This window comes from Corvus brachyrhynchos, unplaced genomic scaffold, assembly GCF_000691975.1.
Source record: "Corvus brachyrhynchos isolate BGI_N302 unplaced genomic scaffold, ASM69197v1 scaffold302, whole genome shotgun sequence".
Lineage (NCBI taxonomy): Eukaryota > Metazoa > Chordata > Aves > Passeriformes > Corvidae > Corvus > Corvus brachyrhynchos.
Window position 1 is genome coordinate 3,423,741 of NW_008237244.1, and position 16,422 is coordinate 3,440,162.

Sequence of the window (16,422 nt, forward strand, 5' to 3'; positions counted from 1 at the left end):
GCTTGCTTATTCAATAAGAAATAATTTTAACCAAAAGAACAGGCTTATTATTTGCATCCTAATAGCTAAGGATTCAATGCTCCAGGACAAGAAGCTTTCAGCTACAATGTCATTACAGTTCTTGTAATTTTTTTCTTTGCCATTAAGGTCAGAAGCATCAGTTTGAAGGGGTGATTAAGCAATATTGAGAAGTCCAACTGTTGATGCTAGTAACTTATTCCATCCTTCTGTACTGATCTTCTGTCAGGTAGAAATGGACACTATGTTTTTAAGTATCTCACTGAAGGTCAGCCACCTCATGGCAGAGTTGATTCCCTGTCTTCCCCACAGCCATATGACTAAGCACAGTATTGGTTTGTTCAGACGGAAATGAGCAGAAATTCTTTCCTGTTGTAGTCTGTCCACCTCAATGTCTTTGTTTTGCTCTCTTCTGTGAAGATGCCATCCAATTACATATGGATGCTACTGTCACTGTGTCTTCACTGACTTTGTGTAGAAAGTAAAACTAGCTGTATACTGCAGCTTGGAGAATGTACCATTTCAGTGGTGGAAATATGTGTACCTGCTTTATCAAATGTCCTGCCCGAGGGAATCCCGTAGGCTGTTCCTTCCAGGGCAGCTGTTTGTATGCCAGAGAGCTGTGACTGTGTCAGTTTCTTGGTTTGAGACAAATTAAGGGGAAATGTGTGAAATGAATGTGTCCTCCAATAGAAGGCAGGTTTCAGCAGCCCCTCCCCCACCCAGGTTCAGAAAGAAATTTCTTGGAGGAAAGTGAAAAAAGCTGTTTATTTAACAAGCAGGGTGCATGCAGGCACAAAAAAGAATGAATAATGTTAAATAATAAAACCTCTCGCTGTGGAGAAGACCTGGTAGATTCAGAGTCCTTTCTGTAGGTGTGTCTCTGCTCTCTCCGGAGTTGGGTGTGGCGTGGGCCCTCCAGGCTGCGGTGTGGGGCCTCCTGGTGATGGGGTTCTGGACTGGAGCAAAGCTGAACAGTTCCAGGAGAAGAAGAAGAAGCCACAGTCCCAGAAAAAATTTCTTGCCTCAGCTAATAAACGAGAAGCTAGCTAAAAAGCAACGGAATGCAACTCTCTTCCCTGCTGTGGAGCTCAGAGCTGGGGGGAGACCGCTGGAGGAATTCCACCGCCTTTTCCCCCTCCGTGGTCTCAGATCTGGCTTAAAGGCACAGAAAGGCACAGGATTCATGTCTGGGCAATAAGCAGGCAATAGGGGATACAGCATCATAAAGTCACCCCAAGACATTCCACCCAATGAAAGCTCTTTCCAGTCCCCCCTTGTGTGATCACACTCTCTTCGTATTGGTAAGCTGCAGAAGCCGTGAGGGGAGGCCATAACGCTGCTTTGTCACAGGTCAAGTCCCAATACTGTGGGTTCAGCTCTCTGACAGTTCAACGCCAAAGTTCAGTTCTCCTGTGTGTGCATTTCTGTGCATAAAGCCTATTGATGCTCCTCTTGCATACTTCCACCTGGTTCATGACTTTCATATGGTAAGCATGCAAGAAGAATCCAATCTGGCAGCATCATGTTAATGTCAATCTTTCCATGGCACATACAGATGTTGCCTTGTCTGAATATCCCCCTCCATTCAATATCACAGCCACACTGCATGAATCATCTTCCATCCTTGAATAAACTGTAGGTGTTGCACTTGGGCGTTCTTACCTTCCTGCTCACCAGCCATGCTTTCCAGCTCTTGTTACCTCAGCTGCACTATTGCAGTAAGTATATTTTGTATTTTTTCTGCATTCCTGGTATCCCTTTAGCATACGCCAGAAGAGCCATTGGAAAGTTGTGAGAACAGTCAGCCCTACTTAGCCATCCTAGATTTGATGTGAAACAGCCATTTCTGCTTTTCACTGAGCTTATGAATTGTACCTTTATAGAAAAAAGGTTCATAATGAGGTTCTCACAGCAAATATGTGCAGATGTATTTTTTTTTTTTTGGTAGTATTATCTTGCTTTCTTTGGGAGATAATTACTTTTATTAGAAGCAAGATAATGCTTTTTGTATTTCAAACAGCAAACTTCCAAACAGCCTTTGAAAAATGCCTGACTTTTCTCTAAATAAACTTCCTATACATGAACTTTTATTAGTTTTGGCTTCTGCTCTTGTTCTGCCTCCTTGGCTGTACTAATAATGTATCTTATGCTCTACAGCTCTGACTCCATAAGCAATCCCACCTAAGAAAACACACTCAGACTTGTTAGGAAGGAGCTAGTACCAATATGGCAATGACTTTCTAGGAAACACAAAGCAGATGTTGCTTCATTTTGTCAATAATAATTAAGAATAATGTAACTGAATGGAGTCACATTTAAACTTTTAAACGGAGATTAATTCCTAATTTATATTTAGGTTTCTCTGTTACAGCTTTGTTGAGGTGTAATTACTTGATTGGGATTTATTTCACTGATTTGTAGCAGATTTAGTTCAAGTTCGCTGTAAATCAGCTGATTTCAAGAGTCTTGAATGTGATCTAAGTTCAGCCTTTTATAACCACAGTGGTTATTCCTTCTTACTGCTTCCGTTCTTCCCCACTACCTACCTTACCTGTGTCGTGCAGCCTCTCTGCCCACCTCGAACCCAACACTAGATGGCAGTTTCGATATTTTTTTGGCGTGCTGACCTGTGCATTGGCCGGTATAAGTCCATTATAGCACTCCTTGGGAGACTTCGGTGGTAGGAGATTGAATATACCATTGCTTTCCACAGTAACGGACAGTCTGAGACTGAAATGTAAATGAAACACCTGGAAAAAGTTGCATGTTGGATGCAGCTAACAAGGCAGAACACACTGCTTTCATTAAGTGTTTTTATCAGTAAGTAGGTGCCATTCTGCAAAAACTCAGGAACTGAAATTCACTTTTAGCTTTATGATTCTTCAGGTGAAGACAGTTGCAGTTTTTAGACTACGTATTTAAATCAAGGCCATTCAAGACATTTTCTTGATATGTATTCTTCTGGTACAGAAAGTCTATAATAACTGAAATAAACTCTCCTATTTACAGCTATAACATAGTGGTTCTCAAAAGAAAAAATCAGCCTTCACAGAGAAGTTTAGAACATTTATTCTATTTAAGCAGTGTTATATTATTTGATTCTATTCTTTAAAACAAAAAGGCTAACACCCATGATTCTCCAACATGAAAAGCTTATCTCTTAGGTCTTAATTTGCAAACTACCCAGTATGTGGGCATTTAATAAATCCAGTTTTAAATAGAGGTAAGTTAAATACGGCTTTTTTTTTCCTTTGCTAGACTGAGATACATGCAGAATACAAAGTTGCAATTCAGCTCGTGGCATCCTGATTTCACCCTTTAAAATTTGTTTCTATCACATTTAACTAAAAAAACACAGCAAAACAGGTCTTCTCTTTCTGTGAAAGTAAAGCAATATATAAAGTACCAAAATGTGTATGTTCTATCAAGTGTTTCTTTTAGTAAGACTCTTTATTCTTAAAATGATTATATTCTCTACAGAGGAAACAGTGCAAAAAATAAATTTAATAAATCTGTGTTCTCTTAAAGCACATAAACTGCCCCAATCTTCTTCTACCAGCGCTTGTTCTTGCTGCAGTGTTTACCTCAAAGCAGTTCCTCACTGAGTGAAAGAGCCAACCCGGGCCAGCCAGGTGGCCAGGTATCATCTAAGATCCTGCAGCGTGGGTATGTGTCTGCACAGAGCTGACAGGGTGTAAATTTAACCTTTTCTAGGGCTGTGTTTATTGGTAATTAGAAAAAAAATTCTGCCAGAACTTTCTTGTTAGCTTGGAAATTAAGTTTGTTCGTTCAAAGTTTACTGCCCAGCACTCATCGCAGTGAGGAATGATTACTTCCACCTTGGATGAAGTTGAGGGCTGAAGTTTGTTTAGCTTTTCACAAAATGCAAAACAATCATCAAAAATTCTTGACTGTATAAAAAAAAATAAAAAAAATGTGTTGCTTTAGATCTGAAGGTGTATCCTATAAACACAAATATTGGAGCATATCCTTTTCCAAGCTTTTAACATGAGAAAGCTCTTTGACAGAACAATTTCTGCTCCTTGCAACCTCCATGTAGTCCCAGGTTTGCAGAGGCAAAAAACTGCAGGCACTGTTCCTTTATCCACAGTACGTGCTTTGGTAGCTCCCAGACCACGAGTACTAGATCTCAATGAAATTTGCATGGAAGGGACATCTTTCATTTCTCAGGGCAGGATGTTCAGCATATTTCTAGCAGGCACATTGTGATAATTTAGGTGATTTAACTTTTCATGTTTAACAGAGTATCAAGCATATTTCCTCTTTAGGAAAGGAAGAATAGATTTCATCTGTTGTAATTATAGAATATGTAAGGGTGAAGATGATTAAGAAAGACTGCTACCATTCAGTCACTGACTGGTTTATATTCCTCTTGTTTTCATCTGCGTTGTTAACGATGTGAAGAAGCTGAACAGTGAGGTAAGAACACAGTCACCTGTCTTCCTTGTTACAACAGTGGTAGAAAGAGAGACTCTGAGGTGAGCAGGTCATTTTGACACCCTTGTGTCTTCACGTTTTATTTCCAAATGCTGTCTCCTCTGTTGCTATGAATACTACTGATTTCTGTCACAGAGCTCTTGTTGGTTTATGCTTAAAAATGGTTTAATGCTTGCCAGACTGCAATTCATGATCTTGCAAGTAGTCAGCCTGTCTCTGCCAATTTAATCTCCTGTGTTTTGGAGTGGGGCTGTGCTGGCACATGTGCTGCTGGCTGAACTGAATTCCCAGCTCACAGGAGGAAATCAGCCATGAGATGCAGCTGAAGATGGAAGTGCTTGGGGTTTCCTGGAACATGGCTGTACACCCAGCCCAGTCCTATGTCACTGCGGGGTGTTCTCATTCTTCTCAGTACCTGTTCCCCCACTCCTCAGCTCTCCAAAGTGCATGGTGTTGTTTTTCATGGCTTTTTTTCATGGAATGGTTTGAGTATGTGGATAAAAAGTTTGACTACTTCTGTTTGAATTTTTAATGCTCACTTTAATGTCAATAGATTTTTTAATAGAACTAGCAGCTCATTTTAGCTTCTCTATTACAGAAGGCTAGAAAAACTAAAAAATAAATTAAAAATGACATCCACCTAGCAAAAGTTCCCTAAAAAAAAAGTATGCTAGTTCTAAAAGTTTATGGTCTTGCCTACAGGAAGTTGATATTAAATGAAGCTGACAAGTTCATAAGAGTGCTGCTAAACAGAAAACCTTAGATTTAGTGATACAGCCAAGAACTATCAGCTTACACAAAAGGTTAATAGGCCAAGGATAGCAATTAGGTTATTTAATACAAACCAGAGTCAGCTGGAGTCAGACATGTACATGCAGTATGAAATTATCTCTTAGAGGTGATTTGTATAATTTGCTGGTGACAGTTAGGATTTTTTAAAGTCCTTTCATACAATAAAGCTAATAAAAGAGCGATACTGTGTTCTCCATGCTCTCCATGTCCTACATCCTTATGCCAGAGAATCCTGTAAACACAGTCCCCAGCAATATATTATAGATAGGCCCTTTGGACAGGACATAGCCTCAAGCTGTGCCAGCAGAGGTTCAGGCTGAACATCAGGAGGAATTTCTTCACAGAAAGGGTTGTTAAACTTTGGAATGGACTGCCTAGGGAAGGGGTGGAGTCACCATCCCTGAATGAGAAATGACTGGACATGGCACTTACTGCCATGGTCTAGTTGACAAGGTGGTGTTCAGTCAGCATTTGGACTCAAGTATTTTAGAGGTGTTTTCCAACCTAGTTGATTCTGTGATTCTGCAACATTCACCATCAGAACGAATTTCTACTCTTTATCTGACCCAAAACACAAATCATATTCAGGGCCTGTTTTCACAGGAAATTTGTTTGAAAGTCTGTCCATTCAGTTTCATCTCCAAAATGCTTTTTTAGCATTTTGGAAAATAACCCAGACAGTCCTGATAGCATATTTCTCCAGGAGGACAGCACTGCAGGGAAATATAATAGACAACCTCTTCTTTGGGAACAGGCTTATATTTGTCTCTTAGACAGGCTTGTGTTTTCTCTCTTAGAAATCCGTTTTAAAAGCCACAAATGCATATGAGGAGAGCTACGCAGCTAAAGACAGGTTATTACTCACCATGAATGTTAGCAGCTGTGATCTTCTAGGATTTATACAACTAAAACATCCCACTCAGTTAAAAATGGCCTCTTCTCCCTGCTTCTGCAGAAGTCATCACATATATTGTACTATGATGCCTTCAATAAATTTGTGTTTAAAAATGGGGAGCGAGCAGCACTCAGACAGTTGAGTCCTGGACACTGCATTCTGTTATCTTCTATTTTCTGGAAAACTCACCTCTGCATTTAGTTATAGGCTGCTAAATGGGCACTTTCCTTTCCCAGTCCTCTATGTGCTGTACACTTCAGCGGCTCCATACATTGCAAGTCCAGGCATTCAGAGGAACTGCCCACATACAGTCATTTAAAGAGAAAAAAGCTACACTGTATTCTTTATCCTAAATAATGTTGGTTGAAGGTTTCCACCATTTGAAGTCAGTTTTCTGAACCTGGGAAAAACTCCTAATTGAAAAATGAACGATTATACTCCCGTTGAAATATTATCCTGCTATGTATAGAAGGCACTCTGTGGCAGGGAGATGGAAGTTCAGGTATTTCAAACACTTGAAGTCTTGGCAGCTTGACTTCAAAATATCTGTATTACATAAAACTTATGCCTCCTATTCATGTGTTTGTAGTTTGTGGTTCAATCCATAAAAGCCTTTCTATTTTCCCAGCCCAATAAAATTTTAAAATGTTCATATGAACAGAAGAGCAGGCCCAAGAAGAGGACATTCATTGAAACATAACTTCTATTCCTTGTTATCAGCTGTCTCTGAAACACATGGAAAAAAATTAATTTAGGAATTAATGGAAGGTATAACTCGATATTCACTAAATCTTATGGGAGCTCAAAGGGAAAGTTCCCTGGAGGCATCACAGAATGAAGGGGATGTCTCCTCCCACATCTGTAAGAATGTTCTGTGTGGGCCTAAAAGCAGCCACTGGTTCTGCTTCCTCTTCCCCCATCTCATTCCTGCACAGTCTTCCTGTTACAGACATTAACACCACTTCTGCGTGTCACTGCAACAGTCTCGAGCTCCTTCTCACCCTGTTGCCTTTTCTCTTAATATCTTTTGAAATCACTACATCATTCCAGTCAGATTTGACATAGAGGCAGGCATTTTATGGACAGTAAATCCTAAATAAGGACAAGGGACAAAGGGCATAAATTGACGTATAGGGTATTACCCTTAAATACAGGAATTTTTTTCTGTAAGGACAGGTAAGTTACAGGAATAGGCTGCCCACAACTGATGGAGTCTCCATCCCTGGAGATTCAAAACTCAGCAGGACAACCTGTTCCTGCTTTGAGCAGGACTAGACAAGCTCCAGCAGTATTCCTCTACCTCAGCTATTCCATGACAAAGTATGGCTGAGGAACTGTCCCCAGCCCCTGAAGCTGCTGTTGGCCATCAGCAGCTGAGAAGCTCTGGGGCTCACTTCATAGCTAATAGATAGTGCCCTAGGGGATGATTGGCTGAAATCACAGTGTCAGGCCATCTCAGCTCAAAGTACTTCTTTCCCAGCTAGAAGACTCTGAAAGGATAGGGAACATGGGAATGTGGGACTTGTCACGCTGAATTGTGGTGTTCCATGAGGGTGGGTAGGGAACACAGGAAAGGTAGGAAATTTGCATGGAAGTGAAGGTAACCAACAAAAGATATCCAACTGCAGTGACTCTGTGGCTAAGATTGTTAATATAACATGAAAAAAGCCAACTCCCTTTAAGGGTTTCAAATTCCAATCACTTAGCATGTCACTGAGCATTCCCTTGCTCTTAAGTGGACATCAGCTACCTTTAGAGCCCTATTTTTTTTTTTTTAACTAGGATCAGCTTGTATCCTCTTAGTCATACCCTCCTAGAGACAAATCCCTGAATGTTTTTGATGTGTCTCAAAGTAAGAATTTTTCCATTCCCTTAAGCAGGCTTGCTTTCCTACCCAGAATCTTGCTTTATTTCTTCAATATCCTTTCAAGATGGAAGAATTGCTCCCTTACACAACAGAATCCCAGGTTTAAATGGTCACTGTTCCGTTCTTAGCATTGTTTGTTTCTCTTGCCTGCAGCTGTTCTCTGAGCTGTGTCAGTGCACTCCCATCATCTGAAATCCATTACAGACATAGAAGCAGGGCTGCTCTTTCTGCTCCCTTACAAAACTGTTGGGGAGAATACTGTCAAAGCAGGAAAATGGAGGAAGAATTTCAATAAAGCTGTAATCATCGCTGGGTGAAATTTCTGGAAATGTTCAAGGTCAGGTTGGATGGGGCCCCAAGCAACCTGTTCTAATGTGTGGCATCCCTGCCCATGGCAGGAGGGTTGAAACTAGGTGTCTTTAAGGTCCATTCCCACCCAAGCTTTTCTATGATTCTCTTGCTCTTCAGGAGTAGGAAGATGTTCTTTGAGGTTTCCTACAATCAAGTTAAGTGCTTTGCTGAATTCACAGCACAGAGAGATGATTCCTTGCAAAAGCATAGGAGCTTTTAGAAAAGACATAATTTTAAGACATTAGAAACAAGTTGATTGATTAAACTTGTTTTGACTTCATAGGCAAAGCTATCTGGCATAAATTTAAAGATCCTGCAAAAGAACAGTTGTCAATGGCCAACAACTGCTTGTCTTCACAGGCTAGCTTAAAAAGTAACAATCTTTATAAAGATGAGCAACTGTCAAACATGAAAATTAAAGGGATCTGAGCATTAGCATTTTTTTTTATCACTGATCTAAAGAAGCATAAGCATTGACCAAACTGCTTGACCACCAGCCTACTAGTCTTTCAGACTGTAGTGCTTATGCTGAAAACCTTTTCCCCTTAGCCCTCTAGCAGAAACATAAGCAGCAGTGCAACACGCTGGCTTGCCGCTGGCAGCCCTAAGGCTGTGACACATACTAGCATTGGGAAGGAACCAAAGACTGCTCACCCCAGGTGCAAGAGGTTCCTTTGGAAGTCATGAAAAGCACTGGTGTAAGGTATCTACCACCCTTTCTGCTGAAGCTGTTATCTTCTGAATTACATAAATACTCCCTAGCCCAGAGAGATTCCAAGCATGACTCAGTACACCAGTGATTAGGAGGGAGGGGAGAGAGAGAGGTGGTTCCAGCTATTGCAGTAACATTCGCTGGGGGAAAGGAGGAATTGTCTGCATTGCCTGATCATCCTTTTCTACATTCCAGCAATACCATAGAGTAACCTGTGGTGGTGGAATCACCATTTCTGGAGGCGTTCAAAAAACGTGTGGATGTGGCACTTAGGGACAGGATTTAGTGATGGACCTGGCAGTTCTGGGTTAACAGTTGGACTCAGTGATCTTAAAGGTCTTTTCCAACCTAAATGATTCTATGATTCTAATTCTGCCTTCTGGGGCATATGAACACCTTACATGATAGATTAAGTGTGAGGTTCTTAGTCAATGTGGAGGAAGAAAAAGAAAGAACTTTTGTAGAAAGACTGTGGTGATAGAATTTTGACCATAATCTCAAAGTCTGCCAGAGGGATATCTTATCCCCTTAAATTTTTCTCTTCACTGGCGTAACAGTTTTCCAGAGTTCCTTTATTTGGCCTGTGACTTTTCCTTCCCACCGTGTGACTGAATATGCTATGCAACGTGCTTTCACCACAGCACCACACTGCTGATTTCAGCTGATAAGGAGAACAAGGGGATCTAAAATGGCTGGCATAGAATGGTAATCACAAAGCAGCATTAAGGCTTAGCTTACAAAAACAAGCCTGCAAATAATAATGAGCAGAGTAATGATTTTAACAAAGGCTTTTCTTTTCCAAGACTGCATGTTACAGTCCATCATTCTTCCCAAAGAGGGAAAAATTATCACTGGTAAGGCTCATGTGTTATATAAAGATGACCCATGTAAAAAGCATGACTTCCAATTGATTGTTCCAAAAACGTCTTTTAATGTAAAGTATTTTTGACTCTCTCTTGTGTAAAAATGCAGAAAGCAGCTGTATGCCAACAGGGGATTAAGGACAGCACAGTCTTTGCTGTCTCTTAAACAATAACCCATATGGTACTTCCCTCCTCTGTCAACATACCTATCTCTGTCGCTGCTGCACTATCCACAGCTTCTCCTGTTTCCTCTTCTTTTGTTTCAGGCCCTTCACTTACTGTCTCACTGACCAGCTCAGTTTCCACCTGTTCTCTCGTCTCACCTGGGAAGGGTAACCATGGAGATCAAATTAGGATCCACTGAGAAAAAGCACCAAGTGCCCCAGCTCCTTTCTGTAAACAGTTTTGCTTTGTCAGCTCTCCAAAGCCCCTTACGAAGGTACCCCCTGAATGAACCCATAGAGAACAAGATGATCCCAAACACTTTTCGTCATCCAGCTATACGGTTGCCTCATGCCTATGGAGTTCTCCTAATGCTTTCACAAAATCCTGTTGATGCTGTATCCAAAGTAAATAATGAGTACTATTTCTGTTCAAATTATTTTTCCTGGATTTTATTTCATGTATGTGCAATTTTATTTGCAACTGGAATGAAACAGAAATAGAAAACATAGTAACATGCAAGTCTGGCTGAAACCCTGCTTTCTGAGGGAAGCTGCTGCCTTATTCATTTCCTCATATAGCTATGGAAGCATAAAGGAAAGCAAAACAAATGCTAAGTATCATATATACCATAGCATAAAAATAGAAAAGCCCTTCTTCATCAGATGTGTCACAGAAAGAGAATTCACACAAGTTAAGATATTACTTACACCTTGTAAGTAATAGGAGCAAAACTTTTTTCCCCAAAAGCCTTGTTCACTCACCCTGCACACATCACTTGGTGCTTAAAGCTTTACAACTCATCTTCAGCCAGACACACAACTGTAAACATGTTTCCACTGATGAGAGGTGACAAGACAAGGTCCAGGACATGCTGCTCTGCCTCTGGCACTGCCCTGAGGCTTAGAAATGGTGAATAATAAAATTGAAGTTTGCAGCTGGGCAGGATGTGTGTTTAACAGGTGAACAACCTGTCATTTATTGCTTACATAAAACGAGGCTTTATTCCAAAGGATAGATGCCCATTTTATGTAGAGGACAAAATTCTTTTGTGAAGGGACACAGGAGAGGACAAAGCATTGCAACAACTATGCCCAGCTACTGGGATGCAAAGAATGAGATTCATATAGCCAGTTCAGTGACGTGCAAAGCAAAGCCACAGGATTAGTGGTAGTGTGTGTAAGTGGCTCTGGACTTCCACAGATCAGTCCTTCTGCATCTTGCACTTCTTCAAGGCAAAAGTGGAGTGAGGAAACCTGCTGATACCATGTCTCCCTCATGTGCTTCACCTGCTTAATCCCTGAAGAAGAGCTACCCCAGGATGTATCTGATTCTTTACTGAGCTAGTTTGTACCATTTAGGAGAAATTTGATTCCTCCTGTGAAATGTTCATCTTCTGCATGTGCAGTCTATGTCCTCTGGGCACTAACCCAAAGATGAACACAGCCTGCAATTTCCAGGAAGGAGCCCACCTCCAGCTAAAGGTTCCTCCACAGCACATGGAAATACCTGTCATTGCAGACACCACTGCTTCCTCACACAGCCTCTCTCCCCACCCAGTCACCCCCAAGCATTTGTGGAAAGACAGCCCCATGTCTCTCCACTACTACTTCTATTCTGCTTGTCTTATAGCCAAGCTTCTAGGACAGACTGGACATGCCAAGCATGCATCAAAGAGATGCTTTTTCTTCTACATCCAAACATACACCCTCCAGCTTTATGTGTGCAAGGGTAGTTGCTTTGTAATTAATACATGTGACTAAGTAATTGAGCCTTTGGGCTGTGCAAATACTAAGGAATGTGTCTGAGCTACCCAGAGACACAATGTTTTAAGTGAGAGGTATGGTGGGACATTTTACCTGCTAAGAACAAAAAGGACATGAAATGAAGTAGCAGAGGTGGAAATGCTGACTAAATTTATTACAGCTTGGACTTGTAAATCTGAGGCTTCCCCAGCCACATTCTTCTATGCCTCACATCATACAGACTCCCTGGACCAAATTCTGACTCCAGAAGCTCATTTGAGGCTCTTAGTAAAGTCAAAAGAACCCACGCAGGAGTCCCTGGAGGCAAATTTTGGTCTCCTGAATTTATGAAAGCACAAATATTACCCTCAATGAAGTGGTCCTCTTCAGTAACATGTACTTTCTCGACGATTTCCACTACAGAGCTGTCGCTGTCCTCTACCAGCCCACTGTCCTCTGCTGGTCCTGGTGAAGGTGCCCCAGCATCTTCTCCCGGTGCTGGCGGTGAAGGCCCCCTGCTCTCCTCTCGCCACGCAGAGGGCAGCTCAGAGCTCTTCTCTTCTCCTGCGGGCAGGGGCTCGGTGCCCTCTGGCTCCTCCCTTTTACTGACCGAATCTGTCTTCCCCTCCACATCCAGGATCATGGCTGAAGCCTCCTCTCCCGGCCGGTGCTCGCCTGGGTTGGTCTCCTCAGAGGCAAGGCTCACACATTCTGCTGGGTCCAACTGTGTTTGGTCAGCTACAGTTTCATGGTCATCTGCAGTCCGGGTGTTTGCACCTGATGATGCTTTTAGTTACAGTAGGGCAAGGAAAGGGAAAAGATAATTACAGATAATCGGTGAATGGGCACATAAACTGGATAACAACTAAATTCACAGTGAACCACACTTGTCTCTTTGACAAGTGTGTCTCTGAACACTTGTCTCTTTGACAAGCACTGCCTGGCTATGGATAATACTCCCTCACAGGTCTGCTGCACATATCCAGTAGAGGATGGTGCTGCTCTTACATTAAAAATAAGTTTTCATTTGAAGCACCTAATATATTTTTATATGAAGAGAGCAGACCTGTTTGCAAGTCAATGTTCTACTACATTTTGCCTTATGAATCTGCAGTGTGCAGGTGGTTTGCTGGTGACAAGACACTGCAAGGAAGCACCTTTTCCTGCCCCAAATCAAGCACAGGATCAATGTGGGGAGTGTGAGGGAGCTGCTGTCCTGGGCTTTGTGTGAGAAGTTCTGGTGGTACCTTCAGGTGGGTTGAATAAAAACCCTGAGAACCCAAAGGATGAGCAGTGCCCACTTCTTAAAGCAAAAACCACTTTGTCTGTCTTTTTCAGTACTAAACTACCATTCATAGTATGATTTGTCTAATAAAAAATTCAACAACAGGAAGCCTAAACAAGTTAAAACGTCTGCTTCTTTCATCTTTCATCAACTTATTGGCTAGTAAAGCAAATGGCTTTGGCAGAAAAAAATTATGAATAAAGAACTGACAAAATTGCTTTGACAGGTATTTAAGGATAAAAGCTGAAGACTCAAAATGAGCTATACTACTTATCAGACTGACTTACTAACATTCTAATTAAATTCAGTTTGACAGGATCTTGTACTTAACCTTTTCCTAAAGAATGTCAGGATGAAACCCTTGGTAATTCATGCATGAAATCCGTTTATATAATAATTAAAAAACTGGAAAAACTATTTTCTGAGAAAATTGTGATTGCAGTGTCAAAGCCAGCAAGCAGAACCACATGATACTGTTTGTAGATGAACACATCTATATATGTTTATACAGACATAGATGAACAGAAAAAAAATGTAATACACCCTGCTCTTAAAACATCTGCTTGAATACTGCTGCCCTTAAAGTAAGTTTACAGTTCTTTTGAGACGTTCAAACAAAACACTTCCCCAGCAAGTGTCACCTAGTCAGCATGTGCCTACAGACCCAGGGAAGGATGGCTAAGCCAGAAGAACAAGAACTGGGAATCTGGACTGCTGAGACAGACAGAAGGCAACTTCGACTATGAGACAGATAAAATCTCATTTGTCTCAGGAACTGTCAAACCATCCAAGTTCCAACCAACTCCTCCAAATCCACAGTGGTATGGCAATTCTTAATGCAACTCAAACAACAGGAGGTAAACTCAGCTACACGTCTCGGACCACAGAACCCGCCCAGGGCAAGACCCTGCCTCTGACAGCTGCTGAGGGGCAGGGGAAAGGGCAGAGGGCCCCAGCCCACGGGGCTGAGTGTCAATCCATCAGTGGAATTCCTTTGTCAACCTGTTCAAGCCCCTTTTCAGACTGTTTACACTCAGTCTCCACGATGACCAATGGCAATGAAGGCTGCAGCCCACTTACATCCCCTGTAAAACACATCCTGGCTGTTTTTAAGCCTGCTGCTGGTCATTTCATCAAGTGGAAGTTCCTGCATTACGAGAAACAGCAAATATATTTCCCCGATTACTTTCTCTAGATCTCTATCACACCTTGTCTTCCAAGCATTCCTTTTCCTAAAATGAAGCTCAAGGTGAAACAGATATCCAATCAGAATAACAGTGAGTAAATCTTAAGCTATTCTAAGCAGTGATTAAAAAAGCAATGTATGCTCAGAGACCAGACATTCAATCTTTTCACATTTTTATTTTTCGTCCCTTTAGACACTTTTCATGCCTTCACCTTGCTCAGTGCCAGATGGACAGGGAGCATTTAAAACCTACAGACAGAAACAAATGAGCTGTGAAAATTAGCATATTATACAGAGTTTTAATTTGTGTTAGCAGTAAAAGAAATAATTCAAATGTACTATTACTAGGAATCTCCTGCAGCTCCTATAAATATCAGTCCTATAACTTCCAGCTAGTCCTCTCTTCATCAAAATGTTTCATACAAATTGGATTATAAAATACTGCCATGCAACACAAATCCGCGCTGCTGGAGACCTGGAAGCATTCCTCTTTTCTCATCTGAAATGCAAAAAAATCCCTAATATGGAAAAAATAAATCCTCTCAGTAATCTGTTCAATACCTTTATCCCCAAGAAAAATGAACATCATGTGGCAGTCAGCATTCCTAGGATTCCTTCTAGTTTTGTTTTATTTTTAAATTTAAAATTTTTATTTTCCCTGCTGTAGACTATTTCAGCTAGAGAAACAAAGAAAAACACAGTGAATGTAAGTGGGCCATGGCTACAGTATTTTCCCTTTGCCTTCTTTCTTTCCTTTTGGAAAAGCCTCAAAGTTTTGTGAGTTACACATCAACAGAAGGAAATGAAATACATTTTCCTCTATTAACATATTTAGATAAGTTTTTTTTCAAATTATCTTTTCTTATCAAAGTAAATTAGAAAATTGTTAACATACCTGGTTAGTAATTGCCCAATTAATGCAGATCTTTCTGCTGTAATTACAAACTGCATTTTATCCTTACCATGACGTTAGTGTATGTATTTAAGACATTTCATAACCTATCCTGCCTTGAACGTGCTTTTATATTTAAAATAAGAATACCTAAAATACTCAGAATAAATTACTTCCGTTGTTTCTTTGAGCCCTTCAGTGTTCCTGTGCAAGTATCTTTCAGTGGAGGATGGAAAGGCAGAGGAATTGGTACACTGACCATGTGAACGAGATAGCAGGTAGAGTATAAAGAGTTTTTTGCTGATACTTTCAGCAGGGCTCCTTGGTTTGCAGATGTGTGCTGGCTCTGCAGTGGCACAGACAGCGTTCAACCCATACAACCTGCTCTCCTCTCTGCAGTCACAAGACACAGCACCTCAACACATCACACAGGATATAAACCCATACAAAAACCATGGATGCTGCAGGCAGAGTAACAACAATAGATCATAACTCAAGAATATAGGAAAGAAATGCAGTAAAATGAAATGCAAACAACTTTTATCTATCTGCCTTCAAGATGTATCTTTCTGGAGACGCCAATTCCTGTAACTGCAACATTCAGGTTCTTACAGAAGTGTTTCCAAACCTTCCTTGGAGCAAAGAGATAAATATGATAAATATGGAAACAGTTTTGTTTTACTTCCACTGAATAGCGAGGATATTCTTACAGAACATCCTACAAATATACCTTCCTCACAAAATTAGTCTGCTGTGACTTGAGCCGATTAAAGCCACAGGAATATTGCCAATGCTGCACGCTGTGTCGGGGCGGATTTTGTAAGAAAAAGGAAGGATAGTGGGGTCAGGTATTGCTAGTTCAGTATTCTTTTAAAGGGGGGAAGAAAGGGCACTAGACTGACAAGGTACTACACAATAGGACCAACAGCAGGACCTGTCTGGAAATTAAACAAACAAAAAAAGCCTGCGGAGCGGAATGGACTTAGGCATTCATTCACAAGAAACACCAGTTTCGAAGCCATCGCTCACGGGGCGCAGTTCCCTCCGCTGCGCGGGCAGAATTAAAAGCCGAGAGAAGCCCGACGGGCTTCTGCCCCCGCGTGATTTCTGCGGGACGCGCACCCGCAGCGCCTTCCCCGCGACGGGACGGGACGGGACGGGACGGGACCACCCTGAGAGCAGCGCGGCCCCGC

The 16,422-nt window shown here is 41.4% G+C and overlaps 1 protein-coding gene across 1 annotated transcript; it reads right to left on the minus strand.

The window, feature by feature from the left end:
* Positions 1-1,995: 1,995 nt before the first annotated feature.
* ERICH5 (glutamate rich 5) lies at positions 1,996-14,937 on the minus strand. The gene is made up of 3 exons (XM_017730370.1): positions 12,233-14,937; positions 10,166-10,282; positions 1,996-6,892 (listed from the first exon to the last, which is right to left on the minus strand). The coding sequence occupies exons 1-3, from the start codon at positions 12,507-12,509 to the stop codon at positions 6,870-6,872; spliced, it is 417 nt and encodes a 138-aa protein (XP_017585859.1). The 5' UTR covers positions 12,510-14,937; the 3' UTR covers positions 1,996-6,869.
* Positions 14,938-16,422: the final 1,485 nt, after the last annotated feature.

Excerpts from the sequence above, each read along its gene's own strand:
- ERICH5 (XM_017730370.1), bottom strand. The coding sequence starts at position 12,509 with ATGATCCTGGATGTGGAGGGGAAGACAGATTCGGTCAGTAAAAGGGAG. Across the intron at positions 10,283-12,232 it reads AGAGGACCACTTCATTGAGG|GTGAGACGAGAGAACAGGTG; the intron begins GTAATATTTGTG and ends TACCCTTCCCAG. Across the intron at positions 6,893-10,165 it reads TGCAGCAGCGACAGAGATAG|AGACAGCTGATAACAAGGAA; the intron begins GTATGTTGACAG and ends CATGTGTTTCAG.